At 36.5% G+C, this 15289-nt stretch overlaps 5 protein-coding genes across 5 annotated transcripts; 4 read left to right on the forward strand and 1 right to left on the reverse strand.

The window, feature by feature from the left end:
• Window positions 1-2069: 2069 nt before the first annotated feature.
• On the forward strand, window positions 2070-2643 carry CBG27969 (the record flags this gene model as incomplete). The annotated part of the gene is made up of 2 exons (XM_045240269.1): window positions 2070-2134; window positions 2508-2643. 2 exons carry the CDS (start codon window positions 2070-2072, stop codon window positions 2641-2643), a joined length of 201 nt encoding a protein of 66 aa, XP_045099701.1.
• Window positions 2644-3732: 1089 nt separating this feature from the next.
• Window positions 3733-4008, forward strand: CBG27970 (the record flags this gene model as incomplete). The annotated part of the gene is made up of 2 exons (XM_045240270.1): window positions 3733-3768; window positions 3817-4008. 2 exons carry the CDS (start codon window positions 3733-3735, stop codon window positions 4006-4008), a joined length of 228 nt encoding a protein of 75 aa, XP_045099702.1.
• A 1625-nt stretch (window positions 4009-5633) lies between these two features.
• On the forward strand, window positions 5634-6911 carry CBG27971 (the record flags this gene model as incomplete). The annotated part of the gene is made up of 3 exons (XM_045240271.1): window positions 5634-5691; window positions 5821-5934; window positions 6754-6911. The coding sequence occupies 3 exons, from the start codon at window positions 5634-5636 to the stop codon at window positions 6909-6911; spliced, it is 330 nt and encodes a 109-aa protein (XP_045099703.1).
• An 876-nt stretch (window positions 6912-7787) lies between these two features.
• CBG15486 lies at window positions 7788-11346 on the reverse strand (the record flags this gene model as incomplete). The annotated part of the gene is made up of 8 exons (XM_002645355.1): window positions 7788-8048; window positions 8201-8365; window positions 8692-8877; window positions 8965-9210; window positions 9264-9329; window positions 10852-11076; window positions 11124-11216; window positions 11263-11346. The coding sequence occupies 8 exons, from the start codon at window positions 11344-11346 to the stop codon at window positions 7788-7790; spliced, it is 1326 nt and encodes a 441-aa protein (XP_002645401.1).
• A 1660-nt stretch (window positions 11347-13006) lies between these two features.
• On the forward strand, window positions 13007-13544 carry CBG27972 (the record flags this gene model as incomplete). Its single annotated transcript, XM_045240272.1, has 3 exons — window positions 13007-13044; window positions 13096-13188; window positions 13256-13544. The coding sequence occupies 3 exons, from the start codon at window positions 13007-13009 to the stop codon at window positions 13542-13544; spliced, it is 420 nt and encodes a 139-aa protein (XP_045099704.1).
• Window positions 13545-15289: the final 1745 nt, after the last annotated feature.

Raw genomic sequence — 15289 nt, forward strand, 5'->3', positions numbered from 1 at the left:
TCAGTTCATCCGGAATGGTTGATCCATCCTGTTCGACCTCTCTCTTCCTTCTCCTCATGTTTATTCCGCACCCTGGACTACCCAAAATTGTCTATTCACGGAAAATTGTTTGAATCAGGGCTGGGCGAGCAATCGGCTTTCGTGGGAAACGAAATGCAAAACATACGCATATCGCGAAAAAAGTGGGCGGAGCCTCGGCACACACAAAGTATAGTGGACGGCGGAACCAGGGAAGTGTCGGCCGCTGCGAAGAATGACTACCCGGCGGCGCGTAGTTGAAAAATAAATCAAATTTCAAATTCCCGCTAGTTTCGTGTCGTGACCCTTCGGCGAAATTGTGTGCGCCATTAATCTCGGTTTGCATAACAAGAGCAAAAATTTGCAAAACGTGAAGGTTTTTCTCCCGTCCTCGCCCACCCCTGGTTTGAATGAAGTTGCAACGTTGATCATCATTTCTGAATCAAAGAAATCATTTTCAATGAAGCCAATGTCTCAAAAACTATGCCTTAGCTCAGCTGATTGTTTTTTCGTTTGACAACTCAATAGTATTGCTTAATATCAGTAAAAAGTATTTCATTTTTTGCTTGTCACAAACTGTGATAAAACTTGTCATTAAAACTCATGAAACAAGTTCAAACCTTTGAAATCAAGTTGGGCATTGTGTTCAATCACTGCGTAATTTATTGACAAAGACGATATTTTTAAAATCGTGCTATTAGGTTGAGCGAAAAGTCTTTGTAATTTTTTTCGGACCGTCATATCTCAGCGTTGATTCAACTTTTTTTTATTCTGTTTTTTCTATATTGTAGTACTAGTTGTGCACGTTTAAAAAATTTGTTAAAATTACTGACGGCGTTCATAAAGACCGAGAATTTGCCCAGAGACCACCATGCTGTCAGGTGTGCTTTCTTGTTCGAGTTTTTCCAAGGTCACAAATGCAGCGTAGCTCGTCTCAATTTGTGAACAGTGTTAGGCCATAACTTTATGTCCTACAATACAATAAAGTTTTGGCTCAAAAGATTCTCCGGTCTAGATAGGTCCAAAGTATCGAGTTATTGGGGTTTGGTTCATTTAACACAGACAGATTTTTGAGAAATCCCGAAAAAAGTGAAAAAAATTCAAAAAAGTGAAATTTTCTCTACTTCAGGGTTACTGTAGGAAAGTGGTTCTAACACAAAAAAATGATCAAAATGTACCAGAAACTGAAATATGAAACGTTTGAATCGATATCATCATTTTAAACAAAAATAATTTTTCGAGGTTACGGTATTATATCGTGGCCAGAAGGGGGGTGGCCTAAGGGTATCATAATCAAAAGTCTTACAAGGGAACCTTTTAAGTGAAGGTAGGAGTCAACAGAAACCACCTACATAGATCGAAAAAAAAATGGTAGAAAACCTATATCAATCCGTTTTCAAAGTCTGCTTACGAGACCTTTGAAGTGCTGAAATTTCAGCTTCAGTGCCAAAAAATCTCATTTCACTGTAAAATCGGCAATTTTCAAATTCAATTTCCTCCACTCCTAGGAGGCTTTTGGACTTGAAACTTTTTGTATTATACTTGAAATTATGTGAAATTTCATATTTCAGACATTTTCTGAAAAAAATCTATTTTCGGAAAAGTTTACCCACATAAAATATCAGACTCCTACGACCATTTTTAATTTTTCCATTGCCATGCTGTTTTCGAGTTTCTCAGAGATTGTGCCTTACATTTAAATACTCGAAATATCGCCAAACTCGAGAAAAATATGTTCCGCTTGTCAAAGACCGTAATTAATTTTAGGTTTCACGGATTCCGTAAAAATAGTTTTACGCAAAGCCCATTTCCTATAACACACATAAAAAATGAAATTCTGCAAACCATGAAAATCTTTATTTTCGATAAAACAACACAATCTTTCTTTTGCCATAAAAATGCAAATTCACCTTTTCTCTTTTATTCGTCATCCGTGCATCACAACGGTCGCTGGGTGACAACACGGAGCCTCACGCGCTTCAACAACTTCACATCATTCCTTTTTTGAAAATTAGTAACTAGGCACTCGTTTGTCTTTTATTCTCTGCAGCATGTCCAGTACTCGAGTTAAAGAAACTGTGATTGACGAAGCAATCACGACTCAACCACTGCCACTGTAAGTTTGAAATGATGTGTATGTTTTTTTTCAATCCTATTTGCATTGGGCCGGGCCGGGCCAGGCTTTTTTTCCAGTATTTTTTTTCAAAATATTTTTGGAATTTTCAAATACATGTTCTTTCTATCGAAAAAAACTTACCGAGAAGGTGGTGTCATGAAAAATATCTTGTTAAAACTTCGTGAATCTCGGAATTTTTACAAATGTGGAAACTTTGATTGATCTGATTTTTCAAATATGTTCTCAATCTAAACATGTTTTTTATCAGTCTGGGCATACTGAACTTTGAAACAAAAACTTATAAGACAACATATATGAAAATTGTAGTTTTTCAAGTTTTTAAGAAAAAATTCTTCAAACTCACTTATTCTAGCCGTTGGTCACCTCAACCACCAACTCAAACGGACTCCGACAAGAAGTGTTGCGGATCATGTTGTCTGTGTCTTCAAGTCGTTGCGTGCGTTGCCGAAATCTTTTGGGCTCTCTGTCCATGCCGTAAAAGTGAATAATTATGTGTTTGTCACTCGTTATTCTAATGAACATTTCATCGAAACTCAATACCTAAAGTTAGCAATAAAATTACAGAGAGCAAATCCAAAAATTATCTACGTGAAAACCTAATTTTCATATGAATCCATTTGTTTTCTTCCTGTTTCAAAGGTAATATATCACTACCCACTCTTAGTTTTGCGAGACGATGCGAAAATCTAAAACACTTCAATATAACTCGTGGAAAAAGAGCACGCAATTTTTGACAGCTCACATCGTAAAATAAGATTTATGGGAGAAGGTGGAAGAGCTTCAGCTGTGGCCTCCGGTCACATGTCATTGATGTGGTTTTTGAACCACAATTTTTCAGGTTTGTCTGTTCTTATTTCTTTTTTTTTAGTTCACTGTAAATGAGGGACATCAACTTCTTGTCCGAATTCTTAATAAATTGACTTTTCACACTTCGCAAGGAAGCGTCAACATCTCGTAAACCCAGAATTCGATGAAAATTTCAAGATATGTTAACGATACACTATCTAAACATTTCTGAAATTTTCCGAGTCCGCTCGCCAGTTTCACTCAAGTTGTATCAGCTTTAGTACTAAAATTCGCCCTTTCGGTAGAAAATAACGATTTTCTCAACTACTATATTTAAAACGGGAAGAACTTTCATATTTTCACCATTTCCTTGAAATGTTTTTTTCATTTTTTGAGTTTTTTCGTGATTCCCCAGATTTATTCGAAAACTGAAACAATCATTTTCGAGAAAATGATAAAAATTCGATTTTTGATACCGAAACTGACATAACTCGGCTGAAACTGGCGAGCGGATTCTAAAATTTTGAGAAGTGTCTAGATAGCCTATTGTTGACCTAGCCTGAAAATTTTCATCAAAATCTGGGTTTACGAGGTATTGAGGCTCCCGGTTATATGTCAAATTTTAACACAGTGTTTTTTAAGGATAAGATTTCAGTGCCCAGTTATTATCGTTCAATTCAAAAAATGGATCCAGACAATAAAGGCTTCCTCATGAAATATATTGTGAGTCTCTACCCATTTAATTTAAAAAATGCAGAGCATTTTTCGAATTTCAGCGCCAACTGGAAGTCATGAAGTTTCTTGCGGCCCGCATTCGTAATATGCACGTGAGTCTTTATCATAACTGAGAATGTAATTGCTTTTTCTGAATGCAGTTTCAAGTTGGAGTCATTGATAGGAAGGTCGTGTTCTTGCAAGGATTTGAAAATCTCGTCGCCCACATTCTTACAATTTTCGAAAATCCAAGAACCCCGGAAGCTGAAAGTGAGTTGATGGAGTCTATCGACGGCTTGAACGCCTTCGCTGAATCCGAAGAGTTCCAGATGGCTTTCAGATTTCAGTTATGATATTCTTTTTTCTCTTTTTGTATCTTGTTGAAAATGGCTCTCTATAGGGTATTTAACTGTGTTTGAATAGAAAAATTGGAAACGAGCACGTATTTTTATGGTGTCTTTATTTTTAATGAATGAAACTGTTGCACAGACAGCAACAAAAGGAAACAATGAAATTCTGTGAATAAATAAAACCTTCCGAATTATTCATTTTGAGAAGCTCGGGACGCACAATCTAGCAGATTATTGTTTGTAGAACCACTGTCTGGGAATTCAGTTCTGAATGAATAAAAATTTTTTTTGATGAAAACTATTATCCCGGACATAAACATTCAAATCATGCAAATTATCACTTGGATGAAATTTGATCTTTTTTAGAACAAGAAAATTCAAAAATTCAGTGTAAACATGGAACGAAATTAGCATCTTGGAACGAAATTAGCATCTTTAAACATGGAACGAAATTAGCTTCTTTAAATAAACGACGTTCTTCTAATTTTCACGCTTTTCCAGTTGATTATCTAACAGGGGATGTCGTTTTAGAAAAGATTTCAGAAATTTGTTATTTTTGATAGGGGTTAGTTTACGCCCTTGTAAACCTCCTGCCAAAAACTTTATTTGCCTTTTTTTTAATGCTGAAAATTTTTGTCTGAAAGTTCCCGAATCTTTAACCATAGGAAACCTCACTTTCCTCCGTTATTTCGCCTCCTAGGGGACCTCCGGGGAACACCACACACTTGATAATTTTTTAGTTAACGAAGTTTTGGTGGTCAATCCTATGCGATAATTCCGAAGAAGTTTTTTTCGCTCGAAAATTTTCATTTGTATGGGACGATTTCCTGTGAGCTCTAGTTTTTCGACCCAGAACAATACAAGATCACTCAAAATTTACTGTCATCTTTCGATTTTGAACCGTTCCAATCATTGGTTTTCGATATATTGCGAGTCGAAAAAAGTTAGGAGAACCATGAAAAATTAACTAGAGCTCACAGAAATTGATCCCATACACAAATGAAAATTTTCGAGCAAAAAATTTGACCATCAAAACTTCGAAATTATCTAAAAAAAATTAACTTTAAAAAACTTGATGATTTCTGCTCCTCAAAGTTCTAAAATCGGCAAAAACTCAAAAACTCGTGTCATAAACCAATTTGGAGCCCAAAATAAATGTATAGAAGTTTTATAAAAAAAAACAAAAAATATTCTCAAAATGAAGGAGTCGAACCCCAGACCTTCAGCTTACCAACACGCGCCACTACCAGTCGGCCACCTCGCCGCTGAAAACAACAGGGCGCGATGGCGCACAAGTGTGTGGTGTTCGCCGGAAGAGGCGAAATAACAGAGGGAAGTGAGGTTTCCTATGGTTAAAGATTCGGAAACTTTCAGACGAAAATTTTCAGCATTTTCGGAAAAAGTGCATATACAGATCTTGACAGTGGTCAAATAAGGAGGTGAAGTCGGAATTCAAATTCATCAAAATTCTGAAAGTTTTTCAGAAACGACTTCCCTTGTAAGCGAAAAAGAATTTTTTTTTTGAACATGGTCTCTGAAACACGAGATCCCTACTACCGAAATAGACCATTTTGGGGACTTCCTATAAAAGAACACCGAGACCTCTCCCAATGTATCATTCCTTCAGAATGTCACTGAAATTTTTGCTCCTGCTAAATTTCTTGTGCCTTCTATTGATAATTTCCGGTATTTCGAATGCGAACCCTACTTTTGATCGAAACCCTTCTGAATCCGATCCATCCTATGGCAAGGTGTATGATGATTTCTAGCTTCCACGCCGCCATCGCCATCGCGAATGTATTTTTGTTATTCCAGATGATTGTGATAGTCGTCTTATTTGGAGCTTAGAAAGTAACATTACTGATAGGTTATCAGCCATCTTGAAAAAAGGATTCACTTACAAAGGATGCCAGGAGACATTCAATAAGGGTGAGTTATTGAAGAGGATAACATAGAGTAAAAAAAAACATAGAGTAAACTGACGTATTTAACAAAAAATGATCAAAACTACTACAAAAACTGAATTAAAACAAGTTGGGCTAGTCGAAGTTTTCGAATTTTGAAGTTTTAAAACTATAAAATCAAAATTTACCGTAAACACTCTAATATATAGCCCTCCTAATTGAACGTCACCCTTTAATAGAACGTTCTCCCAGCTAAGCATTGAAAATTAGAACGCCATGGTATTAAATTATTCATTTTATTCATTTATTTTATTTATTTATTTATTTCAACGAAGGGGAGAAAACCACTAACACGTGAAATGTCTATGAAACTAGGAGATATAACAGGGACATACATTTTTATTAAATGGGAAATGGAGGAAAAACCGAGTTAGTAATTAGTTGAATTCAAGACAAGAAAATGTTAATGTTTTAGATCACAGGATAATAGTCGATTTTTGAAAGCCGCTGACGAGGGCTTCACCGGAAACACATTGGCGGGTAAAGAGTTCCAACATCTGATTACTCTATTAGAGAGAAATTGAGAAGATATTTTTGTTGAGTTTTTGATAAGTGTTTTGAGATAGTATTCGTGGCGTCGCTATGATCCAGCATGATTAAATATTTCGAAAATTGGAACCTCCATGATAATTATTTATGATAATTAGAGTATTTTACGGTATTTTAAAACTAATTTAAAAATTTTGAAGTTTCGAGAGTTTCACTGTTCCAAAATTTGAACTTTGAGGAAAACTATAACAATAGAAAATCTCATCATAATGCTCTGAAATTTCAATAATTCCAGAAGACATTATTGATATTGCCGAAGAAATCGAACACGAGTTCAATCTATACTGGAACATAACTACGATCCAGATAAACAACACTACAACCGACTCAATCGTCGAGGTAACCGAGGGTGATTCTAATGAAGATTCTGATGAAGGCCAAAGCTGTCTTTGACTTAAAAGAAAAAAGGTTCGTCAGTGCAGAGGCCGTCGGATGTATTACATCGAGGAAGGAAAACCTGCAGCTTGATAATTGGTTTTTTATCAATAAACATTTTGAGCATTCCAACAATTAAAAAATTCAGGAAATGACATACTGAAGGGATTTTAATTGAACATTCATCAACATGTAGACCGTCAATAACATTGTCTGTCGGCAATACATTTGCTTTCCGTAATTTTCCAAAAATTTTGAGTCTTGCATGAGTAACGCGTATGAAAACGCAGTTTCGAAAATGTTGAAATAATGATGTTATAGATACTCGAATTCAGGATCTTGGGACTTCTAGATTTCTAGGCACCTAGATACCTACATACCTAGATTCCTTGAAACCTAAATTTCTAGACTCCTAGATTCCTAGACTTTTAGATTCTCAGATTTCTAGATTTCTAGATTTCTAGATTTCTACATTTCTAGATTTCTAGATTTTTAGACTTCTAGATTTCTAGATTTCTAGATTCCTAGATTCTTAGATTTCTAGATTCCTAGATTGGGATTTTTGGATGATATTGGAAGAGTCGAAATTCATCCAAATGAATTGGAGTTCATTCTTCAGGTGAGATTAGGAATTTCAGAAGTTTTTTTTCTCCTAGATTCCTAGATTCCCAGATTACTAGCTTCTTAGAATTTTAGATTCCTAGATTTTTAGATTCCTAGATTTCTAGGTCCCTAGATTCCTAGATTCCTAGAAAACATTAAGCTATATTTTTTCAGCAAAACTTCAAATTTTCAGTCGCCAAAAATTTGAACATTCCTTTTCGACTGTGTTTAAAAACACAAATCAGATAAAACTTTTACAGATCATAACCAGTAAAAAAATATACACAAAAATCATAAAGTTAGCTTTTCAAAGTGCAAATTCGGAGTTTCCTTCTCCTTCTCCGAATCGTAAATCATCTTTCCTCTGTTCAAATAAAAAATCGACGTGATTTTTCGAACAATAAATATTCCATGATTCGGATAGTCTTCAGAATTTTCCATAAATCTATCATGGACTTTCACAGTAGCTCTGACAATCAACGTTTTGTTTTTGAGGTGAGTGTAGTCGTTTGGATACTTCTCCTCCAGCATTTTTCGATGAGCTTCGATTTTCTGAAAATTCAAATTCAAGCTTTGAAAATTTGGGATTTTATCCAAGAACACCAATTTAGGAATCTAGAAATCTAGAAATCTAGGAATCTAAGAAGCAGAGAATCAAGGAATCTAGGGAAAAAACTCAAAACTTCTGAATTTCCTAATCTCACCTGAAGAATGANCTGAGAATCATTTGGATGAATCTNGNCTNTTCCAATATCCACATCTACAAAATGAGCACTCTTTGACAGTTGCTGGCTCCGAATCTCCCATGGCTGCTCTTGGTTTTCCGGGTCTTCTAGCATTTTGTGGTTGAAGGCAAATGAAGCGTCCATCTGGAAAAAATCAGAATTTTGGGAATTTCTGGAGTTTGTCTGGAGATTACATCAGACTTTGGGATGGTGGAAATTCAGATTCGGAGCCTTGAATTTCAGAATGTTGAGTTATAAATTCAGAAGAGTTTTTCTCAGGTCTGCAGTACAGAAACGCGCAAAATGGGTGTCTTTCAGTAATCGGTAAATATCTAAAAAACTTGGAATTCGCAAGAAATTCTGTGAATGCAAAGTTTTCAATCTGGGCCTGTTTCACACCATCCATAACTTTTAAAGTAACGGGAAACTTGACGGCCGAGCACCAGACTTGAAAAATTTAGAATCCCTACCTCAACGTTTCCATTAATAAGACATGTATGCTTTTGTGGTTCCACTTCTTTTACTTGAACCGCCGTAGTATTATAAAATACAGTATCCGTTGGTCCCAAGTCTTCCACAGTTTTTGATCTGAATTTTTGAGCACGAGACTTTGCGTGTCTATTGTCACGAAGTTGGTATTTGTACCATTTGCCGAGCTGGAAAAATTGAAAGGATCCAACAATCCAGTACTTGGAGTCCAGAAATAGGAATCTAGGAATCCCAAGAATTTCAAATTCCCTCACCTTAAAACTCGGTTCATCAGTGCTTCTAAGTGCTCCTGTCACATGTTTATCCTTATGTACATGTTTTGATACCTCCATCTCTCTGATCAGCCACTTGGTGAGCCCAAATTTCGGAGAGAATAGCAGACCGCACTTCTCCAGTGATCCTTTTACCGCAGCACAGTATGCTGGATTATTGACGTCCACTTTTATGCAAATTCCAACTGTCACATCATTTTTGACAGTTAGTCCATACCGATTGACAATCTGGAATTTCGATATTTTGAAACCAAATTTCCAAATAAATTCCTGAAACCCACCGGCAGGGCTGGATGCAAAACATGAACTGGTTCCATTCGGGTCACAAGGAATTCCATAGTCCACGGCTGGAAAAAAAAAATTATACTTGAAATACAGTAGCCGACTTACTGGCAATCGAGCATAGGCCACATTTTGTGGTGGTGTCTCCCTTTCAACAATTCGGACTCTTCGAAAATGCGCTCATTGGTTGGATGGTCCTTGGATGGGGCAAATTTGACCACTACCTAAAATTAAATTTTTGATGGTCCGGGTTTTCGGAATATCCTATTTTTTAAATCATTTTCTATATTTCTGTTTGTCCTGGTGTTCTTGAAAGTATCCTTCATCCAGTTTAGACCCCTTTAGAGTTCACCCGGTTCACATCAGTTAATCTAAGAGATTTCACAGAATGTCCAACTGACAAAATATTTCGGACATTATGATGAGTACTTTATCAGTTGAAACTTTTTTGATATCTCTCAAAAGAACTGACATAATTGCGCTCAAAGTTGAAACTTACTGTAGTTCATCCTACACCTGAACTTTCAGATCAATTATCTCGGTTCCGATAGGAGGTATCAAAAATTTGTCAAAAAATAATAATATATTTCTGACATTATGGTGAACAATTTATCATCTGAAAATTTTTTGATATCTCTTATAAGAACCGAGATAATTGAGCTCAAAGCTTAAGTATTGGGGGTGCTTTTATGAGAGACCCTATATGAGCAATTTGGCCTCAATTTTCTTGGTTCTTTAAAGAGATACTGAAAATTTGTGAACTGATAAAATACTAATGACAATATTATAAATCATTCATCAGTTAATACATTTTTGATATCTCTTAGAGGAACCGAGATAATTGAGCTGAAAGTACAGAGAATATTTAAAAAAATTTCTTCAAAATTATATGACATTTTTCTTTTTTATCTAGAGATACCGTAAAAACTCTATTAGATAGGCACCCCTAATAGAATGCCAGCCGCTGATATAGTGCCATCCTAAAGCACCTCCGAACAATAGAGTAACAGCCCCTGATATAAGGCCACTGCGGAGTTGATGACACTGTGGTACAAGTTGATGAATAACACAAAAAATCATTTTCTGGTTTTCTAGCTTTTTTCAAGCTTAAAAAAGGTGCTGTATATGTCTAAAATGTTTCAGGATATCAAACTCCGAAAGTCTCAAAAAAAGAAGTAGAAAAATCAAGAAAATCTCATTTTACGAAGTTGAAAATTGAGTCCTTTTGTGACTAGTTTTAGTAGAAACTGGCTCCAAACAATAAAGTGCCAGCCTCTAATTGAATGCCACCCCCTAATACAGTACCACCCCTGACCACCTCCGAACAAAATAGTGCCATGGCTATCTAATAGCGTTTTTACGGTAGAAGTCAAATCTTCCAATTTGCTCTAAAACCAAGTTTCTAGTTTATTCAGTACCCGAGAAACGGTCAATTGAAGTTTTGAAGAGACCCACACAGTTAGAGTGTCTTGTTGTCTGCCTGTCTAGCTTTCAAAACTTTAGATAGCCATATCTTGGCTTTTAGGGATGCTAACTGAATGGTTTCTGCTGGAAAATATTCCAAATTTTAAAGGCCTAATTTCTTACCTCTCCAACATCACCACCTCTGAATGTGCTATTAAAAAGGTCCTCCTTATCATCCAAAAACTTCAAGAACGGCGACCAAACTGCCATTCGGTACTTGTTTCGAATCTCACGTGGCAGCGCAAATTCATTGGGTCCGATTGCCATGACTTGTGCAAAAACTTGTCCAACCGTGTTCGCCCAAACTTTACAATCCGTCATTTCGAAATCGAAATGTGTCTCGTAATCCTAAAAAATCAAAATTAGTGGATTAAAAAAGTAGAGGAAAAGTTTACCCCTTCAAAAATTGAATACCACTTTCCGAGGACCAATTTCTCTCCGTTATCGGAGATCGGGAGTTCCAGAAGTCCGTATTCCAGAGTGTAGAACTGAAAATAGAAACAAAGGAAATCCGAACACACAGAAAAAACTCACCTTGACGATTTGATCATCCAGCGAGCACAGGAAACCGGTGGTGTTGATGGCTTGAATGTCGAGGGGAGGATCCCAAGAGCTCATTCTGGAAATCGATACGATTTTTTGAATTTTTTAGATCGATTTCAGAAAAAAAAATGCAAAAAAGCGACAAAACCACTAGTAGAAAATGACAAAAACAAGGAATACAAACATCATTTTTCGCACCCATAACAATAAATCAAAAAATGTTCGATCTTAGTTTTTGATCTACAATGGTATTTTTTTTCCAAATAGATGAAAAATGCTGAAAATAAACAAAAACAGCTAAGAATAAAACCAGAAAACATCATGGGAATTTTTTGAAAACTGACTTAAAATACCGTATTTGCTGTAATAGAAGACGCATATTTTATCAGTTGAAATATTTTTTATATCTCTTAAAGGAACCAAGATAATTGAGCTCAAAGAGCATGTATAGAGTGGGGTTCAATTTGAGCTAAATACGGTGAGAAAAAAGGGAGGAAAATGTGAGAAAACACTGAAAAATGCATGTTATTAACATGTCAACAGCAGCAAAATATCAAAAACTTTGTTTCGATGTTTGTTTGCTGACTGAAGAATGAATGTAAAAAACGAGCCGATAAAGGAAAACTGCTGAAAATCGTTTGAAACTTAATGAGCAAACCTTTATAAAGGGAGTGGAAGAATCAGACTTTGTGGGAATGGGAAAATAGTAGATTAGTTCTTTCACATCATTATCCGTGATTTTGTGAAAAAGAGGTAAAGGAGGTCCTTAAATTAGAGAGTGTGAGAGACGCACATTAGTGAGTGTGAGAGACAATGACATAACGTCTTCCCCTGGAGCACCTGGACCCCTAAAATCTGTATATAACATCCTATTAGTCACCGATTCCGTCTATTGATTGATTGCTCTATTTAGCCTATTGCTACTATGTCTCCATCCCCACAAACCATTTCTTCTAAATCCTCCGATGTCTTTAAGAAGACTATGCATTCAAAGTATGTGCTGGAAATCTCCTCCTGGTTTTCTGACTTCTCTGAAGATGAGAGCATTCACCCGACATCCCGCCTTCGTCTATCGGAACTCGTCAGAATGGCAAGACGAAGAAAAAGAAACCGAAAGTTTAGAGATGACAAGAATTTTCGAAAAGGAGTACTCCACGATTCTGTCGTCAAGAAGGTCTGCCGGTATCAGAAAAAAGTGCTCCAAAATTTGAAAGAAGAGAGAAAATGTTATCGATGAGCAGACGAATCAGATGATAACGGTAACCCCATAGAATACTTGAATGAAAGTAGAGAAGAGGAAGTACGAGATGACAACGGAGACTCCCGATGCCTCAGAATTCAACGGTCGCCTGCCAAGCAGCAGAAGACCAACACCACCGACTCTTACGAACCACTCGACATAGAATCCTTCTACCAACGCCTTGACGCCAAAATGCTCTAATAATTTTTGTTTTTTCTGCCTTTTTAGTTTCAATTAACTGTGTCGATAAATTGACGAGAAAAACAAACTAACAATTCAAAAAATCAACCATGGGTGGGAACACCGACACACACATTGCGTACAATGCGCCACAAACGACACCAAACTGACCTTCATGAGAAAAAGAGAGAGAATATTGTTTTTGAATATTAAACATCATTTTGATTCGAATTCTGTTTATTTTTTAGTTTTCGTTTTCTTCTTTTTACTTTCTAAACTTTTTCTATTTTTTTAGAACCTTCAAAAAAGTCAGCTATGTCCAAGAATTGTGAAAAATCCAAAAAATTAAAGAAGTGAGTTTTTTTGAAATAAAAATTCGGAATTTCAAAAATATTGTTTTCCAGGCACACGGAGATTTCGAAAGCCGAAAAAGATGAGCAGGATTTTGATTCCTGGCTCTGGGGACAAATGTTTTATTCGGATTGTTACATGAGAAAGTGAGTTTAAATTTTTGAAGAACCATTTAAAAAATTGGAAAAGACAATTTCAATTCTTTTTTTTCAGTTTCGAAGAACAAAAAAAAATCTACCTGACATACAAGGAGCTGAAGGAGAAGGGAAGATTGGAGGAGTTCAAATATGAAAGAGCAGGAAACTCTGGAGATCTTACACTTCTGGAGCCTGAAATGGAGAAAATCAGAATCGCCGAGGAGGGTGCAAAGAAAGCTGAAGCTGTAGAAAAAGAAAAAGAAGAAGCATGGGATTCTAAAGATCGACGGCCATGGGAAACTGATAAGGAGTTCCGGAGACGAATTCATCACCCGTATTCTGATTCATCAGCGTCTGATGATTGAGGAAGGAGCAGTTGTTAATTCAAAAACTGAATTTTTCCAAAATTATTAGGTTGTCAGGAAAGTAACTGTCCATTTATTTATTAGTAAATAACACAAACACAAGAGTAATCCTGAATTAGCAATATGCACCGTCGTGATCCACAACATGTTGGCAATGTTCAGGTAACTTGTGGGTACCATCCCTCCAGCTAGTGGCAAGTCAAAGTATCCCTCCAGTCCATTTTTTCAGGCATCAAGTGTGTTAAAGTCCTTAAGCTCCAGATGATGTCGTATACTTTTGAATAACCAATGATCTGATAGAGCTGAATCAGGTCATTAACGGGGGTAAAGGAAACCCGTTCAGCCAAAGCGGCTAAGGTACGGCATGACTTTCCGTGAACATGAGGTTTTTTCATTTTTTACCTGCAGTCAAGTCAGACCTGAGCAGCTTCAGCGGGACCATTCTCCCTCACCTACTTATAGTCTCGATTGAGCTCTATCAGATTATTGGATATTCGGAGAGATACAGCCTCATCTAGAAAATACGAAAATTTGCACCATTTATGTGAAAAACAGGGAAAATGAATACTTTGATTCGCGGCTAGCTGGCTTTTGAAGGTATTGTATCCACAAGTTATCTGAACATTGCCAACATGTCATGGACCACGACGGTGCATACTGCTAATCTTGGATTAATCCTGCTTTTGTATTATTCACAAATAAAAGAAGGGACAGTTACTTTCCTGCCAACCTAATATCTTGTTCACTTTTTTCCCACTTCTCGACTTATTTTTTATTGCAATTTTGTCCGAAAACACCTTCAATAAAATTTATTCTAAAATCAAAATTTTCTCTCACTGTTAGCGTGATACGAATCAGACAAAATCCGATGACTATTATCTGAAATGGTCCAAACTTCCGAGTCACTACTGTAGGCATAAGAAGATGAACGTGTCTAACAGTATCTTCTGTGTTCTGCTTTTTACCAGGCCTACAGCACAATCGTTTCAACGCATCTATTGATCGCTGCCTACTCGCATCACGCTCTCTATGCACAAGAACAAAAGGTCAAACGGACCATCCTCTCTTTCTCACCTCATTTTCTTGCCCTATTTCTGTGTGCTGCCTGGATATCGGGTTCACGTGTGTCTTCTGCGTATCGATTGTTTTGAGCGCATCATACCGCAAAATATATATGCTGATTCATTATTCCAAGAAGCATGGGGACCAGGCCTGTGCGGCAACAATTTTTTTCGGCAATTCGGCAACTCGGCAATTTGCCGAAAAAAAATTTCGGCAATTTCGGCAACAAAAGTTTTGCGTCTTTTTTTTAGTAAAATCGATACGTAACTCACCTGAAAATGCTTCTATCAGGCTCAAAACTACAAAAAATGTATTTCATAAATTCCTTAAAGAAGTAATTACAAAAATTGGCAACTCAAGACCACATTTTTTATGCAAACTATTTCTCTTTAGCAATAGAGGGTATTCCAATGGTTGAAAATATTTGTTCCGATTGTTAGTTTTGAAAATAGTGCGCTCAACTTGTTAGGCAACTCACGACGCACGTTCCCTAGAGATTTGAGACAAATCGGATAATTTTTTTTGATGAGTTGGGACTTGTGATATCTATTTTTCTCCTATGCTCACAAATTTGAAGCCCATTTTTAAATCTGATGCAAGTATTTTTGATGATTATTGGGACACATTTCCTCTAAAATTCACTCTGAGGGATGATGGTGTTCAAAATTTGATTTTTCGAACTT

The sequence above is a fragment of the Caenorhabditis briggsae genome (genome assembly GCF_000004555.2).
Source record: "Caenorhabditis briggsae complete genome, chrX, whole genome shotgun sequence".
Lineage (NCBI taxonomy): Eukaryota > Metazoa > Nematoda > Chromadorea > Rhabditida > Rhabditidae > Caenorhabditis > Caenorhabditis briggsae.